General features: G+C 47.8%; 1 protein-coding gene across 2 annotated transcripts; it reads right to left on the reverse strand.

Moving 5' to 3' along the window:
* Positions 1–1,019: 1,019 nt before the first annotated feature.
* Positions 1,020–22,156, reverse strand: ppp3ccb (protein phosphatase 3, catalytic subunit, gamma isozyme, b). 2 transcript variants are annotated; one of them, XM_076758602.1, is made up of 14 exons: positions 21,573–22,156; positions 15,263–15,460; positions 14,568–14,692; positions 12,914–13,025; positions 12,673–12,818; positions 11,141–11,280; positions 10,041–10,118; positions 8,871–8,965; positions 8,570–8,695; positions 7,758–7,835; positions 7,239–7,323; positions 6,252–6,349; positions 4,844–4,870; positions 1,020–2,193 (listed from the first exon to the last, which is right to left on the reverse strand). In XM_076758602.1, the coding sequence occupies exons 1-14, from the start codon at positions 21,622–21,624 to the stop codon at positions 2,018–2,020; spliced, it is 1,536 nt and encodes a 511-aa protein (XP_076614717.1). In that variant the 5' UTR covers positions 21,625–22,156; the 3' UTR covers positions 1,020–2,017. The 2 variants fall into 2 exon arrangements, with proteins under 2 accessions (XP_076614717.1, XP_076614716.1); XM_076758601.1 differs by having other exon boundaries at positions 1,020–2,202.
* Positions 22,157–23,279: the final 1,123 nt, after the last annotated feature.

A 23,279-nucleotide genomic window follows, 5' to 3' on the forward strand; every position in this document is an offset into this window, starting at 1 on the left:
TGAGGCTTAATGTCCACACAGTTTGTCTCGATTGTCCCCCAGAATTACAACATAAGCCAAACATCGCTACCGGCCCACGAGGGTAGCTGCAGAACATGCTAGCAAAACAGGAAAACCAAGAAAATGAACAGGAAGACAAGATGAAACTTAACGTACCAGCTTCAGAGTTCGTCTGCTGTGAACGTGGAACTCCAGCCAGGAAACGTAGAAGCAGACTGTCCTCCATCTGTCCTCCATCTGTCCTCCACCGCCATGTTGATCAGAACACTGAACACGAGGTTTGATGGAGACTCATGAAAACTGATCTCATGGAGAAGAAAACCGTGGATTTCACTTTCAACCTGATGCTGAACACAAAAGACGTCCGACACAGTTGGACCGCTTCAACTCGTATTCTGATCGATATTCTGAACGTGGAAAAGCTTCAACAGCATCACATAAAACTCCTTCACACACTGAATCTGAGGCCGAGACCAAGACGTACAAAAGAGACAGATTACTGTTATCTTTATCTTTGGTGTTATTCTCTTTGTTTACATGAAGTATTTTTCATGTAACCTTATTAAATGTGCAGCTGTGTAGATTTAACGAACCCGTTACGGCTCGTCTCTCGTCTTGGTCCATCTCTTTGATTTGAACACCTCCACTCGGCTTGTTACTAGAGTTTCACACCTCCGTGCTGTCGTGGTTCTTTCACACCTCTCATGGAGGCAGATTCCAGTCGTGTGATTGTGTTCGGACGCCTCCACGCTCACATTTCTAAGCTCGTCAAACCTTTTCTGTCTGCTCGTTCATCTGCGGCGAACTGCAGGTAATAATGTTCAGGGCTTGTGTTGCTAAGAAACATGTGGCCCACACAGAACAGCGAGGAGCTGGAGACGCTTCAACGGCGCTCGTCTCCTCGCTGGATGAGGCCGCACAAAGCAACACCTCCCACGCCGGCTTCTGATTGGCAGCCAAACGGAGAGACGGCGTCCTTGAGCTCTGAAAGCGGCATTCAACAGACACGCAGGCAGCCAAACTTTTCTCTTTTTTATTTGAATGGAGTGAAACATCTACATAAATGAGAGGCCTCGCAGTACATGTACTCGACAAAAAGTTCTTCTTCAAATTGAGCCGTAAAGAAAAAATCTGGGTTTCTGTTTTAAACTCTGTACATTCTGTGAGATATGTTCTGAGGCCGAACACAAGCCAGAAACGAGGCCTCGCTCCCCCAAAGCCCTACGTACTCTACCCACCCACCTCCCCAAAAATAAAAAAAAAAGAGTTAAATCACCCCCCCCACCATCACTGCTGTCAACACACCTGAACATACCTCCGCCTGCGTCTCTTTACATCTTAATGATGGAGATTTCAGGCTCTTATTTTGTAATTTCTCCATCATTTCTATCAGTAACCACTTCCTGTTAAGGGTTTCTGATCGTCTGACTGCTTGTGTCTGTCGACCAATCACATTTATCGACAGAACAGGGTCTTCGTTAACGTGATGGAAACGATGGCCGAAGCCTCAAACACAGGAAAATCTTTGATCCCCCCCCCCACGAAGCCTACATCTATGTGGTAAAAAAAAACAAAAAAAACATCACATTGAAAAGAGGGAACAATTAAAATATACATATATAATATAAATGTCAATACTCACTCCTCAGAGCTCAGTCACACTATCATTGGCATAAGAAAGGATGGATTTGATGCTCATTCTGTGTGTGTGTGTGTGTGTGTGTGTGTGCGGGCACGAACACAGCGTCACTTCCTCCCTCCACACAAAGCAAACGCTGACAGAAAGGCGCCGTCCTGCATGCCGCCTCCTCACGTTGAGATCCTGTTCAGTCTTAAACTATGATATTTAATAGATGATAAAATAAATTAAGCGCGGTGAGTCGCTCCGACTGAACTGCCTCTTCTCCTGCTCTGAAAGGGGAGAAGACGGGGAGGGGGGGAGGCAGGGAGGGAGGACGGACGGGGGGGTGGAGGACAGAAGGAGGGAGGAGTGACGAGGGGAGGGAGGGGGGAGGTTTTAGGCCTGTGCGTTGGTGCCGTTCTTGTCCGGAGGTCCGGTGCTGGCCGGCAGGTTGTTGAGGGAGGGGGCGGCCTCCTGCTGCTTGCTGTCGCGGCGGGGGGGCATCCTCTCATTGATGCGGTCCAGACCTCGAGCCTCCTCGAAGCTCTGGATCTTGTGCTGCGGGTTGAAGCCTTGAATGGCTGCAGGGACAGAAAAAGACGAGTCAGAGGAGAACCATGTCAGACTGAAAGTGAAGAGAGTGAAAGTGAAGAGTGAGACTGAAGAGAGTGAAAGTGAAGAGAGTGAGACTAAAGAGAGTGAAGGTGAAGAGAGTGAAGGTGAAGAGAGTGAGACTGAAGAGAGTGAGACTGAAGAGAGTGAAAGTGAAGAGAGTGAGACTGAAGAGTGAGACTGAAGAGAGTGAGACTGAAGAGAGTGAAGGTGAAGAGAGTGAAAGTGAAGAGAGTGAGACTGAAGAGTGAGACTGAAGAGAGTGAGACTGAAGAGAGTGAAAGTGAAGAGAGTGAGACTGAAGCGAGTGAAGGTGAAGAGAGTGAGACTGAAGAGAGTGAAGGTGAAGAGAGTGAGACTGAAGAGAGTGAGACTGAAGAGAGTGAAGGTGAAGAGAATGAAAGTGAAGAGAGTGAGACTGAAGAGAGTGAGACTGAAGAGAGTGAAAGTGAAGAGAGTGAGACTGAAGAGTGAGACTGAAGAGAGTGAGACTGAAGAGAGTGAAAGTGAAGAGAGTGAGACTGAAGAGAGTGAAGGTGAAGAGAGTGAGACTGAAGAGAGTGAAGGTGAAGAGAGTGAAAGTGAAGAGAGTGAGACTGAAGAGAGTGAAAGTGAAGAGAGTGAGACTGAAGAGAGTGAAGGTGAAGAGAGTGAGACTGAAGAGAGTGAAGGTGAAGAGAGTGAAAGTGAAGAGAGTGAGACTGAAGAGTGAGACTGAAGAGAGTGAGACTGAAGAGAGTGAAGGTGAAGAGAGTGAAAGTGAAGAGAGTGAGAATGAAGAGAGTGAGACTGAAGAGTGAGACTGAAGAGAGTGAGACTGAAGAGAGTGAAAGTGAAGAGAGTGAGACTGAAGAGAGTGAAGGTGAAGAGAGTGAAAGTGAAGAGAGTGAGACTGAAGAGAGTGAAGGTGAAGAGAGTGAAAGTGAAGAGTGAGACTGAAGAGAGTGAGACTGAAGAGAGTGAAGGTGAAGAGAGTGAAAGTGAAGAGAGTGAGACTGAAGAGTGAGACTGAAGAGAGTGAGACTGAAGAGAGTGAAGGTGAAGAGAGTGAGACTGAAGAGTGAGACTGAAGAGAGTGAAAGTGAAGAGAGTGAGACTGAAGAGAGTGAAGGTGAAGAGAGTGAAAGTGAAGAGAGTGAGACTGAAGAGTGAGACTGAAGAGAGTGAGACTGAAGAGAGTGAAGGTGAAGAGAGTGAAGGTGAAGAGAGTGAAAGTGAAGAGAGTGAGACTGAAGAGAGTGAAAGTGAAGAGAGTGAAAGTGAAGAGAGTGAGACTGAAGAGAGTGAGACTGAAGAGAGTGAAGGTGAAGAGAGTGAAAGTGAAGAGAGTGAGACTGAAGAGAGTGAGACTGAAGAGAGTGAAAGTGAAGAGAGTGAGACTGAAGAGAGTGAAGGTGAAGAGAGTGAGACTGAAGTCTGAAAGTGAAGAGAGTGAGACTGAAGAGAGTGAGACTGAAGTCTGAAAGTGAAGAGAGTGAGACTGAAGAGAGTGAGACTGAAGAGAGTGAAGGTGAAGAGAGTGAGACTGAAGAGAGTGAGACTAAAGAGAGTGAAGGTGAAGAGAGTGAGACTGAAGAGAGTGAGACTGAGGAGAGCGAGACTGAAGTCTGAAAGTGAAGAGAGTGAGACTGAAGAGAGTGAGACTAAAGAGAGTGAAGGTGAAGAGAGTGAGACTGAAGAGAGTGAGACTGAAGTCTGAAAGTGAAGAGAGTGAGACTGAAGAAAGTGAGACTGAAGTCTGAAAGTGAAGAGTGAGACTGAAGAGAGTGAGACTGAAGAGAGTGAAGGTGAAGAGAGTGAGACTGAAGAGAGTGAGACTGAAGTCTGAAAGTGAAGAGAGTGAAAGTGAACATTTGCTGTCTTAATATCATGAGTTGTCAATCATCACTGCACTGCATGAAATTCATTCGCTGCTTCATTTCCATTAAGTTTTATCAACACGCAGTCATTCCTGCACACAGTCACTAAGGGGACATGAAGTGGACTGGGAGCACTGGTTGGACCAGGAAGAAACACTTACTTCAAACCAGGACCAGGACAGCATGAAGACAAAGAGACAGACTTTCATTAAGGGGACATTTCACTCATTATTTTCTGTTATTTAGCCTAGTGTCACTGATGCTAACGGGGTGGACAAAATAACAGAAACACCTGTCAGTCGAATCAACACGTCTCTAACAACTGAACATTAGCTGCTTCGGCTTTAGCTTTAGCTTTAGCTTGCTCAGCCTCCACTGCACGATGAGGTGATGAACATCTGCTTACAGCTACATCACAGTCTGTTATAAAAGCATCGATCAAATGTTCATACGCTGCTTGGAAATGCTAACGATGCTAACGTGGGCGTACAGACGCAACATTAGCTTCCTGAGCTGCGTGACGCCTCCTTCAGCCGACGGCGGAAATAAACATCACTGACATTTAACAACTAACTTTCCCATTTTGTGTGCAGCAGCAGGATTCAGGATGAAGAAGCTCTTCAGTCTGAACAGAGAAGCATCAGGATCATCATCACAGTTAAACCCATGACACAGATGAGAGGAAACAGACAGACAGACAGACAGACAGACAGAGAGACGGACGGACGGACGGACGGAGATGAATGCATACCTCGTGCCTCTTCTGCCTCTACGGTGGCTGTGTAAGCGTGAGTAGAAGTGCCATGCCCAAAACCAATGGAGAGAGAGTGGGAACGTTATATGTCAATGCATTCAGTCAGTCACGTTATCACTGCAATCAGTCAGTCCTGTTAACATGGAGCCAATCATCATACACCCCCCCATCCAAAATGGTAGTGACCACAGAGACAGGTTAGAGCAGAGCTACATGATTATTAAAAGAGAGGGCTGTTCAATCACATCGATCAGTCAATAATCAGAACAATGACAGGAACAATCAGGCTTTGATGGACATCGTGTCTGCTGTGTCTCACCATGCTGCCCTGAAAAGACCAAAGACTGAAGACTTGGTCCAACATGAGCCACAGGAAACACTGTTCAGATGGACGTGGTTAGCCTAGCTTAGCATAAAGACGGGGGACCCTTTAAAGAACTATCCTCTGCTATGTCAGCATTTTTTCGTGAGCATTGGTGGTTCAGTGGTAGAATTCTCGCCTGCCACGCGGGAGGCCCGGGTTCGTTTCCCGTTTTCTGGAATTTCCCCTCGTGGGACAAATAGAGGAATATTGAATTGAAAGAAGCTTTAAATTGAAAGAGGTTCTCCTCTTTAGATCTGGTGTTAAACCGCCTTTAAATGCATTAATTAATTAATTCCTCAAATTTCTATCGGAACAAACACGAGCAGATGAGACAAAATGAACTAAAATCAGTCAAAGTTTGTTTTGCGACATTAACGAGCTGAACAGAAGAACATGACAGCGTGTTTGCTGTTCAGACTGAAGCAGCTGTTGGTCTTTAAAGGGCAGCATGAAGCTGTTTGAACAGAACGCTCCTTTAGAGGAGGACAGGACACCCTTGACATTTCCCTGTGTGTGTGCGTGTGTGTGTGCGCGTGTGCGTGTGCGCGTGTGTGTGCGTGCGTGTGTGCGCGTGTGTGTGCGTGCGTGTGCGTGCGTGTGTGTCTGTGCGTGCGCGTGTGTGTGTGCATGTGTGTCTGTATGTGTGTGTGTGCGTGTGTGTCTGTGTGTGTGTGCGTGTGTGTGCGCGTGTGTCTGTGTGTGTGTGCGCGTGTGTCTGTGTGTATGTGTGTGTGTGCGTGTGTGCGCGTGTGTGTCTGTGTGCGCGTGTGCGTGTGTGTGCGTGTGTGTGCATATGTGTGTGCGTGTGTGTGTCTGTGTGTGTGTGCGTGTGTCTGTGCGTGTGTGCGTGTGCGTGTGTGTGCGAGTGTGTGCGTGTGTGTGCGTGTGTGTGCGTGTGTGTGTGTCTGTGTGTATGTGCGTGTGTCTGTGTGTGCGTGTGCGTCTGAGGTTAGTCTCAGTGTGAGTGCAGGCACAGGGTGTTAGTGTTAGCTGGACTCTCAGTTAGTGTTTGGTGGGATGCTCGGCTGCCGTGACGCTCACCGCTTTGCAGAGTTCGTCGACCTCCGGACAAAACTCCCAGAGGCAGCGTTCCTGTTGGGGTCAGCCCCTTCAGCTGCAACACACTCTCATTCTCCTCTCTGCAGAGACACACACACACACACACACACACACACACACACAGAGTCAGAACAATCAATGACTTGAGATCAGCTGATCAAACTGATTTCTTATCATCTTTCAGAGTCTGTGTTTCCGCCTGAAGCTCAGACCTGATTGGGCGTCCCTCAGGGCTCACTCCTCAGACTGCTGCATTTAATCCACTTTGCTTGTGTATTTCCATTTTCTGCCACGTCATACTTCTACTGAACTACATCTCAGAGGGGAATATTGTTCTTTTTACTTCATTGATACAGATTAAGACTCAGCAGGTTAACATGAGCTCCACCTTCAACAGCTGCAGCATTAAAGTGATCAATATATCGATAATCATAATCCAGTGATATAACAGATACCAGTCTGTACTGCATAAAGCGTACTTTTACTTCTGGTAAGATTGTGAACGCAGGTCTGAGAACTTCCTCCATCACCGAATGTGACTGATGCTAAACTGAGCGGAGGTGAAGTAAAGAGGAAGAGCTGCACGAGAAACACGCCTGCGACGCTTTTCTGGGCCTTCAAATAACTTGGAGACATTTTCTGAACGAGACCGTTCGTCATTAAAGGACAAATGATTGTGACACACTTCCACAGGATTAAAGGAGGACACGTGCAAATCAAGCAGGAAGTCATTAGCCTGAAACTAAAGTGGAGCAAGACGGGAAAAGTAAAGACCTGCAGAGTAACTCCTCAGCAGTCTGCTCCTCAAAGTCCTCAAATTTTCCTAAATGAGGTGAATCTGTCTTTCACAGCCGCAAGAGACGCTTTGAGTCCACAATCAGCAGAAAGATGAACAGAGGACACTCTCAGACAGCTCAGGATGATTCAGCCTCTCTGAAAACCTTCAGCGGTCAGAGAGATGAAACCCACCTGAGCACAGAGAAGACGCGAGCCATCTTTCCGATCGCCCGGATCTTATTTCTGATCACCTCCTTCCTGACAGCCGGAGCTCCACCTGAAGGACAAAATCAAAGGAGTCAAAGAAGAGAAGCGCTGAACGATCGAAGTTCTGTGAGCTTCACTTTACACATCTGAAAATCTTCATCAATAATCTTTCTCTATCTGTCTGTGTCCTCCATTGATCCGTCTGCAGCAGCTAACGTGGATTCATCCGCTGCTGAAAATAGTCCCAACAGATGCTCTATGTCCTCCTGTTCGTCTGATAGAAACTACAGCGAGCAGCTGTTTGAGGAGATTAAGGAACCTTTTTACACCTCAAACTAAACATTTGTGAGGAGTTTTTAAAGATTTCTGACTTCAGCAGGAACCAATCAGCTTGGAGCTGAGAGACAGGAAGTCAGACAGTATTGAGGGACGGACCAGCATGAAGACTGCAGGCTTCACGTCTGTGCGGCTCAACAACCAGAGGAAAGTGACGCTTCCTCTTACCTTCACACGTGTCGTCGCCTTCTGACATCAGCTCGTCGTCAGAGCAGATGTTCAACACGTTCACCAGCATCTCCGTCACTGTGTGAACACACACACACACACACACACACACACACACACACACACACACACACACACAGAAGCTCATGTGCTGGTCTGATCCGATAAGACTGAGATGATTCTCATCAGCACTGATTAACCTGCAGATTATTTTCCTGATGGACTGATCAGCTGGTTACTCAGTGAGCTGTGAAAAAACATTCTCTGCTTCACTTCGCTTGTTTTCACTCGACCGACAAAAACCTTCAAAGACTCGATTTACTGTTTAGACCAAAAGAAAACCTGAAGCAGAGCGTGAATCGGTTAATTAACTGTTGAGCTCTAGAGTTTTGTCACTGCTACTCGTTTCCAGTGACAAACCACTTTTGAAGGCTTTTATTGTGAAGCAGCAACAGGAAATTCAGAGTCTCAGTGAGAACAGGTGAAAGCCGTCGCTGACAGAGTCTGAGTGAAAAACACACAGCTTAACTTATTCATACAAGCCTGATCCAAATACAGGCCTGGCTCTCTCTCCACTGAGGTAAACACAAGATGGGGCCACTATGAGAGGATTTACATATACTTCCAGTTTGAGATGACCTCTACCTTACTGGCATTTGTCTGTATGTCCAACATGTTACTGGTTCCACTGGATCTGCTGGGCCGATGTTTTGGCAGAAACAACTCTGACTTTCCTGAAATGGCCGTGACTCAAACAGCAGCTCTCGGAGCCACAGGTGACACAGGTGAGCACAGCAGGACAGCAGGCTCACCTTTCTCTCCGACGAAGGGCAGAGACCAGGTGAACACGTCCATGAAGTTGGGCAGCCAATAGGGGTGAGGGGAGCAGTTAAACTGCCGGATGTTCATCACATTATTCTCATATTTCAGCACCGCAGCTGAGAACAAAGCACCACACACACACACACACACACACACACACACACACACACACACACACACACACACACACACACATTAACATCTCCTTCACGATGCACTTCCTGCCTCCTGTTGCCAGGGCTTCAAGGTTTCCAGCCTGTTGCCATGGTTTCCGTCCTTCACTTCTCTTACCTTTGTTATTGTACACGTCCAGGTAGTTCGGAGCAGAGAAGATGGTGATTAGAGACGGGAAGCCTGTCGTCTGACTTTTCCTGTACATTCGATACCTGACGGGCAGAAAAGATGAAGAGTTCAGGTGAAGATGAAGAGTTCAGATAAAAGATGAAGAGTTCAGGTAAAGATGAAGAGTTCAGATAAAAGATGAAGAGTTCAGGTAAAGATGAAGAGTTCAGATAAAAGATGAAGAGTTCAGGTGAAGATGAAGAGTTCAGGTAAAGATGAAGAGTTCAGATAAAAGATGAAGAGCTCAGGTAAAGATGAAGAGTTCAGGTAAAAGATGAAGAGTTCAGGTAAAGATGAAGAGTTCAGGTAAAGATGAAGAGTTCAGGTGAAGATGAAGAGTTCAGGTAAAGATGAAGAGTTCAGGTAAAGATGAAGAGTTCAGATAAAAGATGAAGAGCTCAGGTAAAGATGAAGAGTTCAGGTAAAAGATGAAGAGTTCAGGTAAAGATGAAGAGTTCAGGTAAAGATGAAGAGTTCAGATAAAGATGAAGAGTTCAGGTAAAGATGAAGAGTTCAGATAAAGATGAAGAGTTCGGATAAAAGATGAAGAGTTCAGGTAAAGATGAAGAGTTCAGATAAAAGATGAAGAGTTCAGGTGAAGATAAAGAGTTCAGGTGAAGATGAAGAGTTCAGGTAAAGATGAAGAGTTCAGATAAAAGATGAAGAGCTCAGGTAAAGATGAAGAGCTCAGGTAAAAGATGAAGAGTTCAGGTAAAGATGAAGAGTTCAGGTAAAGATGAAGAGCTCAGGTAAAGATGAAGAGTTCAGGTAAAGATGAAGAGTTCAGGTAAAGATGAAGAGTTCAGATAAAGATGAAGAGTTCAGGTAAAGATGAAGAGTTCAGATAAAGATGAAGAGTTCAGGTGAAGATGAGGTTTTATTGATGAATATTTGTCTTCATCGTCTCTGCTGATGACATGCACAGTGTGGACAGTTTGAGCCTGCAGGGACGTCCATCATGGACGAGTCTGAGCATCAACCCACAGATACAATAACATAGAACAGAGAGCATGATGTCACAGATATGACGGCAGAGAGCATTTAGAGCTATAAACACACAGTGTGACAGTCAGAGAATGTGACAGGAAGTGAAGACAGAAGGTGTGTGTGCGGCCTCACCCTGCATCCTGGGCTTCATGTGCTCGTATTACGGACAACAGGTTATTGTTCATCAGGAAGTCACACACTGCTGGGTAACTGGAAGCAGAGCACAGGGAGTTATTATGAGGACTAACACCAGGACAACATGCCAGTTCATCACAGCGGCTGTCCTCCACGGCTCGGCTCAGATGTTTGAGAGGTGAATCAGCGAGCAGTCCGGGCGGAGGCTTTCACACACAGCAGGCGTGATCACAGGTCGACATCACACACGGCTTCAGATCTGCAGCTCGACGCAGACTGAAGAGCAAACTTTGACTCCCTTCAGACGTTTGTGTGTCAGGAGTTTAAGCAGAAAACATGAACCTGATGATGGCTGTGGTTTGGTTTTTCTTCAGGGTGTGAACCAGACCAGACGTCTGCTTTATCAAAGGACGTTATCTTCTTTGTGTGTTACAGATGCGTCATTAATTAGAGCAACATTAACGAGGCGAGCGCTGAACGCTGAACGCTGTCCTGAGCCTGCTGAATGAATCTGACCTCTGGAGTCCTTTCACAGACACGTTTCAGGTCCAAACTGGTTCAGATCGTAAACACGACGCTAACCTAAATGTTTATTCAGACATGTTGAACTGTCAGATCATCAGTGGACCCAGGTGCAGGTCTGGGGGGGGCATAGTTTGGTCCTGAAACCTGGAAACTAACTGGCGCGCCTGAAGATTGAGCTCCGTTCTGCCGACTCGCAGCAGGATGAATGAAAGCGAGAGTGACACTAACAGCTCAGTCAGAGGGACAGATGTGGCGTCGCTTCCTGATGAATCACTTAACGTCTAAAACAAACCAACTCGGGATGAAAGAGGATTTGAGCAGCAGCTGCTTTCCCCTCACTCTGACCTCCGTGTGGAGTCAACACTGCACATTCAGTACAAAAATGAAGACAGAGCAGAGAACGCTAATATTTATTTTCAGTGTCTGTCTGACGGCGGATTTAGCCGGCGCTCACTTATCCAGAGATAAGCCATTGTTTGTGAAAGCTTTAATCAGCTCAGATTAACAGAACAAGCTGCTTTTTGTCTTTTTTCCCTGTGGAAACATTTCAGCAGCTCTCGTTCAGGTCGTACCTGTAGAAGTACGAGCAGCCTCTCACGCTGTTGTGGCAGAAGTGTTCCTGGGTCTTCTCTGAGCCGTAGTCCTCCCCCGGGTCCGACCACAGCAGGTCGCACATGGGCCCGAACGCCGGGGGCTCCTTAAACCGGTCCAGCTGCACGCACACACGCAAACACACAGACACACAGACACACACACAGACACAGATACACACGCAGACACAGATACACACACACACACACACACACGCAGACACAGATACACACGCAGACACAGATACACACACACACACACAGATACACACACACACGCACACACACAGACAGACAGACAGACGCACGCACGCACACACAGACACAGATACACACGCAGACAGATACACACGCAGACACAGATACACACACACACACACAGATACACACACACACGCACACACACAGACAGACGCACGCACGCACGCACACACACACACACACACAGACATGCATGCACGCACACACACACACACACACACACACACACACAGACATGCACACACACACACACACGCAGACACAGATACACACGCAGACACAGATACACACACACACACACGCAGACACAGATACACACGCAGACACAGATACACACACACACACACAGATACACACACACACGCACACACACAGACAGACGCACGCACGCACGCACACACACACACACACAGATACACACACACACGCACACACACAGACAGACGCACGCACGCACGCACACACACACACACACACAGACATGCATGCACGCACACACACACACACACACACACACACACAGACATGCACACACACACACACACGCACACACGCACACACGCACGCACACAGACACACACACAGACACACAGACACACACACAGACACAGATACACACGCAGACACAGATACACACGCAGACACAGATACACACACACACACACGCAGACACAGATACACACGCAGACACAGATACACACACACACACACAGATACACACACACGCACACACACAGACAGACAGACGCACGCACGCACGCACACACAGACACAGATACACACGCAGACAGATACACACACACACACACACAGATACACACACACACGCACACACACAGACAGACGCACGCACGCACGCACACACACACACACACACAGACATGCACGCACACACACACACACAGACATGCATGCACGCACACACACACACACACACACACACACAGACATGCACACACACACACACACGCACGCACGCACACACGCACACAGACACACACACAGACACACACACAGACACACATTAGTGATGTGGGTGAAGCATCCCGTCAGCTGACAGTTAGCATTTAGCATGTAGCATGTAGCTCAGCTGACGTGCAGTCTAAATCCCAGACGGCCAGCTGTCAGAATCATCACCACCTGAAGCATCAGAGTCAGCTCAGGACTCAGTCTGAGGAGCTAACATTAGCTAACGTTAGCTCAGCGGCTCAACCAACACCTCTGGCCTTTCTGCAGATGTTGTCCCTGCTTACCTTTCGTATGTCGTCCAGACAGGTGACTTCAGGGCTCAGGCCTCCGTGCACACACAGGAACTGCTGGTTGAGGAGAGCAGCCAGAGGCAGGCAGTCGAACGCATCCATACAGGCATCGTATACGCGCTCTGAGTACTTGATTTTACCTGCAGGACACACACACACACGCACAGGTGAGACACCTGGACGTTTTAAAGTGACACTCAGAGCTGCATGGAGGACAGACACGCCGCAGACTTACACTCCTGTTTGAAGGTGAAGTACTCTGTGAGGTGCCGGCACTCGTGGTTTCCTCTGAGGAGGAACAGCGTGTTGGGGTGGTTGATCTTCAGAGCCCACAGGTACAGTACACACTGAGGGGGGGGGCACATGGAGGGCACAGTCAGGCCTCACATCAACGCTTCATTCAAATGCTGCAAATTCACTCTATCAGCAGGTTTCTGTCTCCACTGACTGGCCTGTTTGAGGGAAACTCTGTTAAAGTTTACTTTAACTTTAGACTTTAAATCTGTCTGCTGACGATGATTCAAGAGCGAGACATGAAAACACTTCCTGATTCTCTGATGTCCGTCCTCTGTCTCTCCTCTGCGTCCAAAAAATAAGAACTGAACAGAATCTTTGTTTTCATTGACAAAATGAGGAGACGAGAAATTACAGACGGTTTGTTCTTGTGTTGTGGTGTCTTATCAGGACACCAGCAGCACACAATGAGCACAGTGTGTGTGTGTGTGTGTGTGTGTGTGTGTGTGTGTGTGTGTGTGTGGTTACAAACAGCAGCAGGGCAGACTGTGAGAAACACTGATGTTTCAGGCAGATTACAGGTTTATTTAAAGCAGCAGTCGCAGCTTCAGTCTAAAACTGAGCTCAACGCCTCACCATGACCAACAACAGGCTGTATGCAGCTAGCAGCTAGCTGCTACCAGCACCTGCACAGTTTCAGCTGTCTGACTGAGGTGAGAGGAAAGCATAAAAAGGCCCTGTGACACAGGACTGAGACGAAGACAGACTGAAGGCAGTCGGGGGAGTTGCTCAGCTTCAGTGTCTTCCTGAAGACAAAGACGGTAACAGGTCACAAACACAGCCACAGAAGAAGAGTCCAGAGCTTTTCTGACTCAACAAGGATTCAGTTTGTCTTTCGTGGTGAAAACTGTGAGACGTGTCAGAGGAAAAGGTGACGAGTTCAGCTGCCGCGGTGTTACTGGGACGCTCACGTGTCCGACCAGGTGTGGTCCTGTTTGTGGCGACAGAGAGCGATGAGTGAGTCCATGAGAGCAGGAACCATGAGAAACATCACATGACTGGATTCACTGCGGTCTGTGGAAACATCAGCATCCTGCAGCAGCCACAGGCGCAAACCTTCAGTTCAGCAGTCGTTCAGCCCGTTCACCTCCTGTGAACCTCCTCCTGAGACTCCAGCCAGCTTCACTGCTGATGCGCTGACCTCCATCACCTGTCTACGCTCAGCTTCCCGTTGAAGTAACAGGTGAGCCATGCGGCGGTCAGGTGGTCTGAGGCTGCTCAGATCTGTCTGGAAACCGTGGCTTTCTGAAGATAAACGGCTTCTAAATTAATCTGGTTCAATGGAGCAGTTGCTGCTCCAGAACGCACCTGACCCTGTTTCTGACTGGAACTGGATCATGGAGCTCTCTGTGGCTCAGCCTGAGCCGTGGAGAAAGAGGTCCACCGATCCAAACCAGGAAGTACGACAGCAGCCCATAAACCTGTCAGACCATCATATCTACACAACGCTCCCTCCAGAGCACACGGCCGCTCCTCCCCTCGCCGTCTGAGGGTGGAGCTCGACGAAGAGGCAGACAGAGCGCCTTCATTTCCTACTAATATCTAAAGACGCGTCGCTCCAAACGTCACCAACAAGACCTCCAGGCGGCGCCTACCTCGATGCTGAAGTAGCCTCGGTCCACGTAGTCTCCGAGGAACAGGTAGCGGGTGCTGCTGGGGGATCCGCCCACCTCGAACAGCTTCATCAGGTCAAAGAACTGTCCGTGGACGTCTCCGCACACTGGACATCAGAGACAAGGTATGAGTGAGCATCGTGTTAAAGGTCATCGTGGTGCTGCAGTCAGTGAGGGAGGCAGCCTGATTTCAGGTCATCAAGTGATTAAAACCAATCAACACAAGCAATTATCATCAATATTCAATCATTAGCAATAAAACTGCCAATCACTTTGTAGATTCGTCGATTGGTCTGAGAGATTAAAATCAGGATCAATTCATTTTCAGCTCTTTCATCAGATTTATTGACAAAAAGAAAAATATAGAAAAGCATCAACCTGATTGTTTGTGTTGAACAAGTCTGACAGAACAGCAGAGACAGAAGAAGACAGCAGACAAAGTCCACCAAAATACAGAGACTACAAGAGACACGGGACAGACGGGGCTAAAAATAGTCAGAGGGCACGAGGGTGGAGGCTGGACACCGAGGCTACGCCACATGTCACAGAGGGCAGCCGAGACAGAGACAGGGTGGGTCTGTGGACGCGACTGAGGGTCCAGAGAGGACACTGTCTCACTTTACTGGACTTCAAACGATGGTAATCCGTCCCAATAAGATGAGACAGAGGAGTCGTACCTGTGATGGGGGCCTCCACCTCCAGCATGCATTTCTCCTGGCGGAGGATGGCGGCTCCCTCGTTGATGATCCGCAGAGCCGTCTCCTCCTCCAGCCGACCCTCCTTCACCAGGTGGGCCTTCAGCACCTCCACGCTGGGCCTCCCGTCCACATACAGGTCTTTGACCGACAGGCGAGTCCCAGGAGGATATGGCACCGCTGCAACCACGCACAGAGACAGACAGGCAGATAGACAGCAGAGAGACAGACAGAAGAGAGACAGACAAGAGTGAAACTCTGACTTCAACACAGTGCACTCACTCACGCCCTCGCACGCACGCTCGCTCGCTCGCTTGCACGCATGCACACACACACCGCTCTGTTTTCTGTTGTCGACAGTGTCTTCAGAATGAGCCAATGAACAGGAGGCGTTCTGAACAAGGACACGGTGTCACAAACACAAAGCTCGCTCTGCAGCAGAGAACTGATCCTGGTTCAGTTTGGTGTGCAGCTAACGATCATTTTCATCATCTCACTGTCCAGAAGTTCATTGAGACAGCAGAGATGCTGGAAGCAGAGAGCTGCGGCTGTTTGAGCGCGATCAATAACTGTGACTGATTATTGAAACAGCTGGATTGCTGGAGCCCTTCACTGCACGCCGTCACACCGATGAGTCTGATAAAAGTAAACCTGACGGTCCGTTACAGAAACACACAGCAGCAGCCAACAGCCCCGATCAGCCGATTGCTCGATGTGTCAGATAAAAGAGAACTGATCAGCGATCAGTTTGACATCGCTGATCATTTGTTCTTCATTGTGGGAATCAGTGGCTTTCCCTCATCTTACCTGAGAGCAGGTGTGATGTTCTGGGGTTTTGAGCATGTTTCACCACCTTTACTCGTTATTGTAGACCTGCTGTGATGTCATCTGTGTGTGTGTGTGTGTGTGTGTGTGTGTACTCGCACGTGCGTGCACACAGCTGAAAACAGTCCACAGACTGGCTTCCACCTGAAGGTCAGCAGCTGTCAGCGGTGCCTCAGAGCTGCATGGAGGCTTCATGTGTTTGCTTCATTTGTGTGATCAGATCAGACTGAGTTGCTCGTGCGGAGCGTGGCGGCGTGTCGAGGCTCGACCTGAACACAAAGGATCACAGCTTGGCAGCCCAAACTGGAGGAAATACCAAACGTCTCACTTCCTGGAAAACACAATCGCCTTGCCGAGAGGACGAAGACGCCGAGCTACAGCTCAGCTGTTTTCATTGTCAAAGTGTGGTCTGACGGGTGCCATTTTGAAAGTGTTAAAATATTAATGCTGACTGACATAATTAACAGTGTGTGAACAAGCTGCTGGAGCTACAGACGGCTGATCTCACAGCTCAGACTCACTGAGACGACGTGCTGCATGCTTCTGAATCTGTGAGCTGACAAACAGCAAACATTAACTCAGCTGCTGTCTCATTCATTAGCTTCACACATTAGCTTCACCCTTAGCTTCAGACATTAGCCTCACATTCGCTTCATACATTAGCTTTATGCATTAGCTTCAGACACTAGCTTTATGCATTAGCTTCACACATTAGCTTCAGCTAAAGCTTCAGACATTAGCTTCACGCTTAGCTTCAGACATTAGCTTCACGTATTAGCTTCCGACATTAGCCTCACATTTGCTTCATACATTAGCTTTATGCATTAGCTTCAGACACTAGCTTATGCATTAGCTTCACACATTAGCTTCAGACATTACCTTCAGACATTAGCCTCAGGCATTAGCTTCACGCTTTAGCCTCAGACATTAGCTTCAGACATTATCTTCACGCTTAGCTTCAGACACTAGCTTTATGCATTAGCTTCAGACATTAGCTTCACCCTTTAGCTTCAGACATTAGCTTCACGCTTAGCTTCAGACATTAGCTCCATGCTTAGCCTCAGACATTAGCTTCACACTGAGCTTCAGACATTAGCTTCAGGCATTAGCTTCACGCTTTAGCCTCAGACATTAGCTTCAGACATTATCTTCATGCTTAGCTTCAGACATTAGCTTCACGTATTAGCTTCAGACACTAGCTTTATGCATTAGCTTCAGACATTAGCCTCACATTCGCTTTGTATATTAGCGTTATGCATTAGCTTCCCACATTAGCTTCAGACATCCTAGCTCTCCATAAAGGCTCACAGAGTGGAGCGCTTCATCATAAATGATCTTTGTGATCCGAGTCCTTTAACGTGTGTATGATCAATAATATCTAACAGTCAGACGCTCATTAAAGGACGTCGGCGTGTGATTTCACTGTGTGTACAAACACAGGAAGCTCGTTCCAGAGTGTGAAAGTCACATGATTCTGCAGCGGCAGGTTTTTTTATTTGTGTGTTTAAACGCCGCCTCAGATGATGTTAGGATCACCTCCGATGGTCGTGTTGTGTTTGTGTGCAGCAGCTCTCATACTGACCACATCGTCCCGCTGAAGTCAACCAACCAGAGAGCAGAACAGCAGACACGAAACAGGCGCCTGTTTGATTCGCTCTTTGTTTTGGTTATATTTGACTGGCTCCAGGCCTCAGGGGGTACGGTGGCCAACAGGGACAAAGTTCAGCAACAAGCAAAGACCAAAGCAGTATTAAACGCAGACTTCAAAGGCTGTGATTTCTACAAGCTGCAGGAGACTTTGGGGCGACGTACCTGCTGGAAAGGACGCGTTTAGTTGGCGGGTGGAAAGCTGGTCGCTGCTTGAAGCCCGAGTTGATTTCAGCAGATTGAAAAACAGGCGCTGCTGCAGTTTTTCTCAAGTGTCTCTGCGTCCCTCCAGCTGCTGCGGTTCATTATTTGAATACCACTTCCTACAGTGGCTTCCTAATCACCGGCTCGATCATCTCGTCCAATCACGCACTCATCTGCCGAGCCTGGCCGGTTTCCTCTGCTGGTGAACCAGTTCAGGACGAGCGACGCGATTGGCTGAAAGTGTGCGACCTGGTATGGCTTCAGGATGCAGACTAAAGAAGACGGCTGTCCACACAAATGTCTTCTGAAACACGTGCCGGTGTGTGGACGAGGTGTGTGTGTCTGTTCAGATCACAGTGATGCTACTTTACAGTTTAGTGTAAGAAAACATCAAAAGTTACTGCTTTAATACTCCAATTGTCAGTATTTTAGTACTTTAAGGTGTTTCAGAGCAGAAGCATCACACACACTAGCCAATAGAAACGGCTGGACTGATCCAGGTTACATTCTGGTCTCGAGTGTGAACAGGTGAGAAATGGCGATGACGCAAAGCTTTTAGTTGTTGGTGCAGACGGTGAAAATAAGACATTTGTCTTTTAATCAGTCTCTGAGGCGTCCTCTCTGTCCACTGCTGACCCACGTTAGACAAATCTGATGAACGAAGGAGGCTGGACGGGTAAACCAAACCATAGCTGGTCCATACTGTGTGTGTGTGTGTGTGTGTGTGTGTGTGTGTGTGTGTGAGCTGACTTCCTGACTGAGCAGTCTTAAGAGGCAGGTTTAATGATGTGACGCTCTCCTGCAGCTTTATGCTCCTAAGCCTTGCTAACCCGCTGAGCCCATCATACGTGGCTGAACTTCACCCAGACTCACACAGCGTGACGAACCTGACGAAAACAGCGTCCGCTTGAGGACGTGTCCATCGTTCAGGAAGGCTGAGGTGTTGAGACAAAGTCAGTCTGTGTGGTGACGTCAGGACAAAGCTGGCAGACTTTTGTGGTTTCAGCCTGAACGGCCATCGCCAACTTTTAGAGCCATTCACACACTTTGAATGGAAGAGACACGCTGCAGAGACGCGTCCGTGAGGCCTGAGGGACAATGTGTTTGACGGGTTTGTCTATGTGAAACATTTCAGAAACATGTTCTGATGACGTGAAGAAGACTGAGGTCCAACATGACGAGTGAGACAGACAGGCGTGTGCGATCAGCAGCTCGTCATTCAGGAGTTTCCTTTAAGGCAGTGACGACACAGCTGTTGACCAGCAGATGTTCAACCACAGTCAGACACAGCCGTCTGTCCGTCCGTCTGTCTGTCTGTCTCTGTTACCACAGACACAGTCTTCATACTGTTCACTGAAGCATCAGGCTTCACGGTTACACAAAGCTTTGTCTCCCATGCCCACGTCCATCCATCTTCACGCTCTCTCTATCAGGGGTGTCGTCAGATGATGTTAAAAAGGATTCAATCACAAAATTTTCAGAGCAGCTTCTGGTTACTGGATCTATCGTCCTGTGTGATGGAGCTACAGGCAGATCACGTCTCCTGCAGGGATCACAGTCACACTACAAGATCCAGCTGCAGATCACTGGACTGAACTCAGGACGGTCGGAGCTCCACGTCCTGGCTTTCTGTGATTCACCTGAACACCTCAGTGTCTCCGTGAGAGACGGAAAAGCTGCGACCTGCTGCGAGTCGTGTCCTGGTGCAGGAAGTCTGTTAAAGAGATGAATGCATAAAGCTGTGCAGCTGTAAACCCCACAGTCTGTTTAATGACCTGATGGTTTGTCTTCTGCAGCCTCACACTCAGTCCTTCATGCGTCCAGAAAGTCTCATCAGATTTCACGTACCGCAGATTTACTTCTTTGAATGGGGGAAGAACCAAAGTCTGTGACCTGGTTGGTGATTTCAGCTGCAAACATTTCTTTCAATCAGAGTCTATCATGTTATTTTGATGATGGCTTCACAGCAGTTTGAGAGAATCAACATGTTGACAGCTGTGATTCATCAGACCGTGGGGTCCTAAAGCTGAAATGACTGACAGCGTGGGTCTCAAAGAAGTTGTCTTCTACTATGACGCCACATCCCTCCTCCCCTCTACGCTGGCAAGACTGGTCTTGATTTTCTGTCCCTGAATCAGAAAAGGCAGAAAGCCTCGGTGCAAAGCAGCCGTACGTGTACCGACACGAGCGACATGAAGTCTGTGAAAGAGCTCAGCCAGTGTGAAAAAACCTCCACCGACGTGAGGCAGCTGTCACACCTGCACAGGTAATGCTGCCACTCAGATTCAGCAAACAAGCCGAAAAGTGGAAATGAACGGTTAAAACGTCACGATTCTGCTGCCTGCTAAGGAAAACTGACAGCACGAGACGGGTGGTGCTGATGAAGATGTGGTTAACTGTCAGAGCTGAGGGGGGCGCCACCCCAGAGAGGGTGGGACCCACCGACCTTAAGGATCACAGTAACTCTGCTGTATGAGGACAGAGCGTGAGACAGGTGTCGACAGGTGAGGTGTCTGTGTCTACAGACCGACCGACGTGTACAGCACAGCTTCTGTTAGCACATCTACCACAACGTGACCCAGTCTGAGAACTACTGCTGCCACCAGCGTGACTGGAGCGTCTGCACAGGGAATTCAGCAGGAAAGTCTAATTAGGTCACTCAATCTGACGGGTCACAAAATTTGGTGCAACACCGTCAAGATGTCCTGACATGCAGCTCGAGAGGAAGAAACATGACGAACAGCTGTCTGAACAAATCCACCTCCAGCTACCTGTCAGGTGTGTGTGTGCTGAGAGAATCAGCTGCATGTGCAAGTGCATGTGTGGCATTTAGGATAACACTAAAGATCAATGTCATTATTGATCAACCTGCTGTGACATCTTCAAACATCTTGTTTCGTCCCACCAGCTGTGCAGAAATATTCTAACCAAAGACAACAGAGAAGCACGAACCCTCAGTCACATGAACAGAAACTGTCTCTGCAGTGAGTCTGATGGAGAGTTTCTAGTCTTTGAAAAGTCATTTTTTAAAAGGAAAAACAGCTGCTGGAAAGGGAGGGGTAGTCTTCTATTCAGGCCAGCACACACACACACACACACACACACACACACACACACTCCTGCATTCATTACCTACACTGCAGCGTTGCATTTACATCCACCACCATTAAATGTGTCTCCCCTCGCCTCCATCTAAACTGTCCCTCCTCCGTGACACAGAGCAGCTGCAGCGCAGGAACAGGCGCCAGGTGTCCGCGGCGTCGCGCTCCTGCTCGGTGAACCTGAGCTGCATGTGTACGTTCACGGCTGAATGTCAAACGCATAGCTGACATCTGGCACTCCGGACAGCTAAGCTAACAGCTAGCTCATTAGCAGTCACTGGATCGATTATCTTGCATAACCTGGCCACGTCTTTCCCTCGATGTGTAGAGGCGGGAGGGACGCAAGCAGCACCGTGCTCGAGTAAATAAGCCGAGGAAATTAACTGTTAACGGGGCTGATGTGACATCCAGCGGTGCGTTAAGCTCCGCTCACATTTAGCAAACTAGCTCTGACAGCAGCCACCATTAACTTCCTGCCCCCGAGAAGAAAAATTCAAGAAATACACGTTACATACCTTTAATGGGTCGTTCAACGGTGGAGAGTTTGTTTTGGTCTTTCGCCGACATCCTCCCTCCTTGTGGGCTGCGGCTCGGAGAATTTAATAAATTCTTAACTAAACTTGATCAATTCCTTCCGAGCTAGCTCGCTAGCTGGGGCGAGCTAGCCGCGCTAGCTAGCTGAGTGTCGGCAGCGGCTCGGAGCAGCAGCGCTTCGCTCCGCGGACAGGCGACCGAGCCGAGCCGAGCAGGGCTGGAGCTCAACCTGACGGGGGAAGGGAAAAGGGGGAGATCTCTTAAACTAACAAATGAAATCTTTTCCTATCTCCTCTGCGCTGCGGTGCACTGCTGCCAAGCCGCTGTCAGTGTGTGTCAGATGAATCGACTGGTCCAGGAAACGGCCCGGGCGCCGCCGATGATGCCTTCAGGAGCAGCGAGCAGTGCGTCAGATCATATCTCAACTTTATCCCTTTATTCTTGGACGAGGTGCATCTGTTACAGGCCGCTGGGCTCTGCTTTTTTGTCGTGATCCGATGTGTCGTCCAGACCCTCTGTCGGATTACAATAATCCGCCGCAAGCGGATTTCCTACAACATGGCTCAACGCGGGGGGCTCTGGGTAGTGTAGTATTAATGCGATATGAATGTGAGGCGTTCACAGTCCGCTGAGCCGCAGCTCAGACTGGACTTCTGTCTGAATTCACACGTCACGTTTCATGAAACCAGCATTCAAAAATTAATGTATGATTTTAAAACATAAGGACAGAAAGAGGAAAAAGCAGTGGCGTACAATAGCTCACTTTTCTTGAGTATTATCATATTAGGCTACTTTGTACTTCAAATTAAAGGAATTTAGAGTGAAATGCACTTTTTACTCCGCCAGACCCACACTGATAACTAATGATGATCTATTATTATGGATGAATTATTTGTTAGTGAAATTAGCAAAATAGCAGTGCAAACATACTCAATTACAAATGTAATAGCTTAATGATAAAATGTATAATAATAATAATAATAATAATAATAATAATAATAATAATAATAATAATAATAATAATAATTGTCTTTCAATTGGTTCACAGTAGATTTCAAGCAAATCAGCTTTTTTCTGGTCATACCAAACTCCATTCCCAAAGTTAGGACTTTAAAGTTGCCCTGCAGTCTATTTGAAGCACTTGTTCTACAGAATGGAGGACAGTTCCAGCCATTTTTAGAATCAGCTGATCTCTTTCCAGAACATCAGGAGGCAACAGAAAGGCAAGTTTCTGCTGCAGAAGGTTCAATTTCAGAAGTAGAACGTTTTTCTTTGCTGGTCATCAGCACTGAGGGCTGACTGATCATGTTGTTGCTCTACTTTGACAGTTTAACATGGACAAATTAAATCGTCTGATTTTTCTGAGGGGTTTGGTGTGAGGTGGTTTCTAACATCCTGCAGCGTCTGTCAGAGCTGTTCCCAAAACTCTCTGATGTACAGAAACTGTCATTGTTAAACACTGAACTTGCTCCAGATTTATGCCACGTGAACGCAGCACGAGCAGCTGCACAGAAGGACTATAGCGCCGCCACGTGGACGCTCATCAAACTGCTTCAAATACCAACATGGCCACTACTGGAAGATTTCTGTTTATTTAACTTAAAAACCAGTTTTCAGACACTTCAGTGGACTCTTCCTTTTGTTTTCTTCTTCTTCTTCTTTCTATAAAGAATCAAAACGTTTACATA

This window comes from Chaetodon auriga, chromosome 19 (assembly GCF_051107435.1).
Source record: "Chaetodon auriga isolate fChaAug3 chromosome 19, fChaAug3.hap1, whole genome shotgun sequence".
NCBI lineage: Eukaryota > Metazoa > Chordata > Actinopteri > Chaetodontiformes > Chaetodontidae > Chaetodon > Chaetodon auriga.

Bases quoted from the DNA above. Each gene is read 5' to 3' on its own strand.
- ppp3ccb (XM_076758601.1), bottom strand. From the start codon at position 21,624: ATGTCGGCGAAAGACCAAAACAAACTCTCCACCGTTGAACGACCCATT. The intron at 12,819-12,913 runs GTAAGTCTGCGG...TGTGTCCTGCAG, and splicing joins CTTCACCTTCAAACAGGAGT to GTAAAATCAAGTACTCAGAG. The intron at 2,203-4,843 runs GTATGCATTCAT...CTGTCCCTGCAG, and splicing joins AGAGGCAGAAGAGGCACGAG to CCATTCAAGGCTTCAACCCG.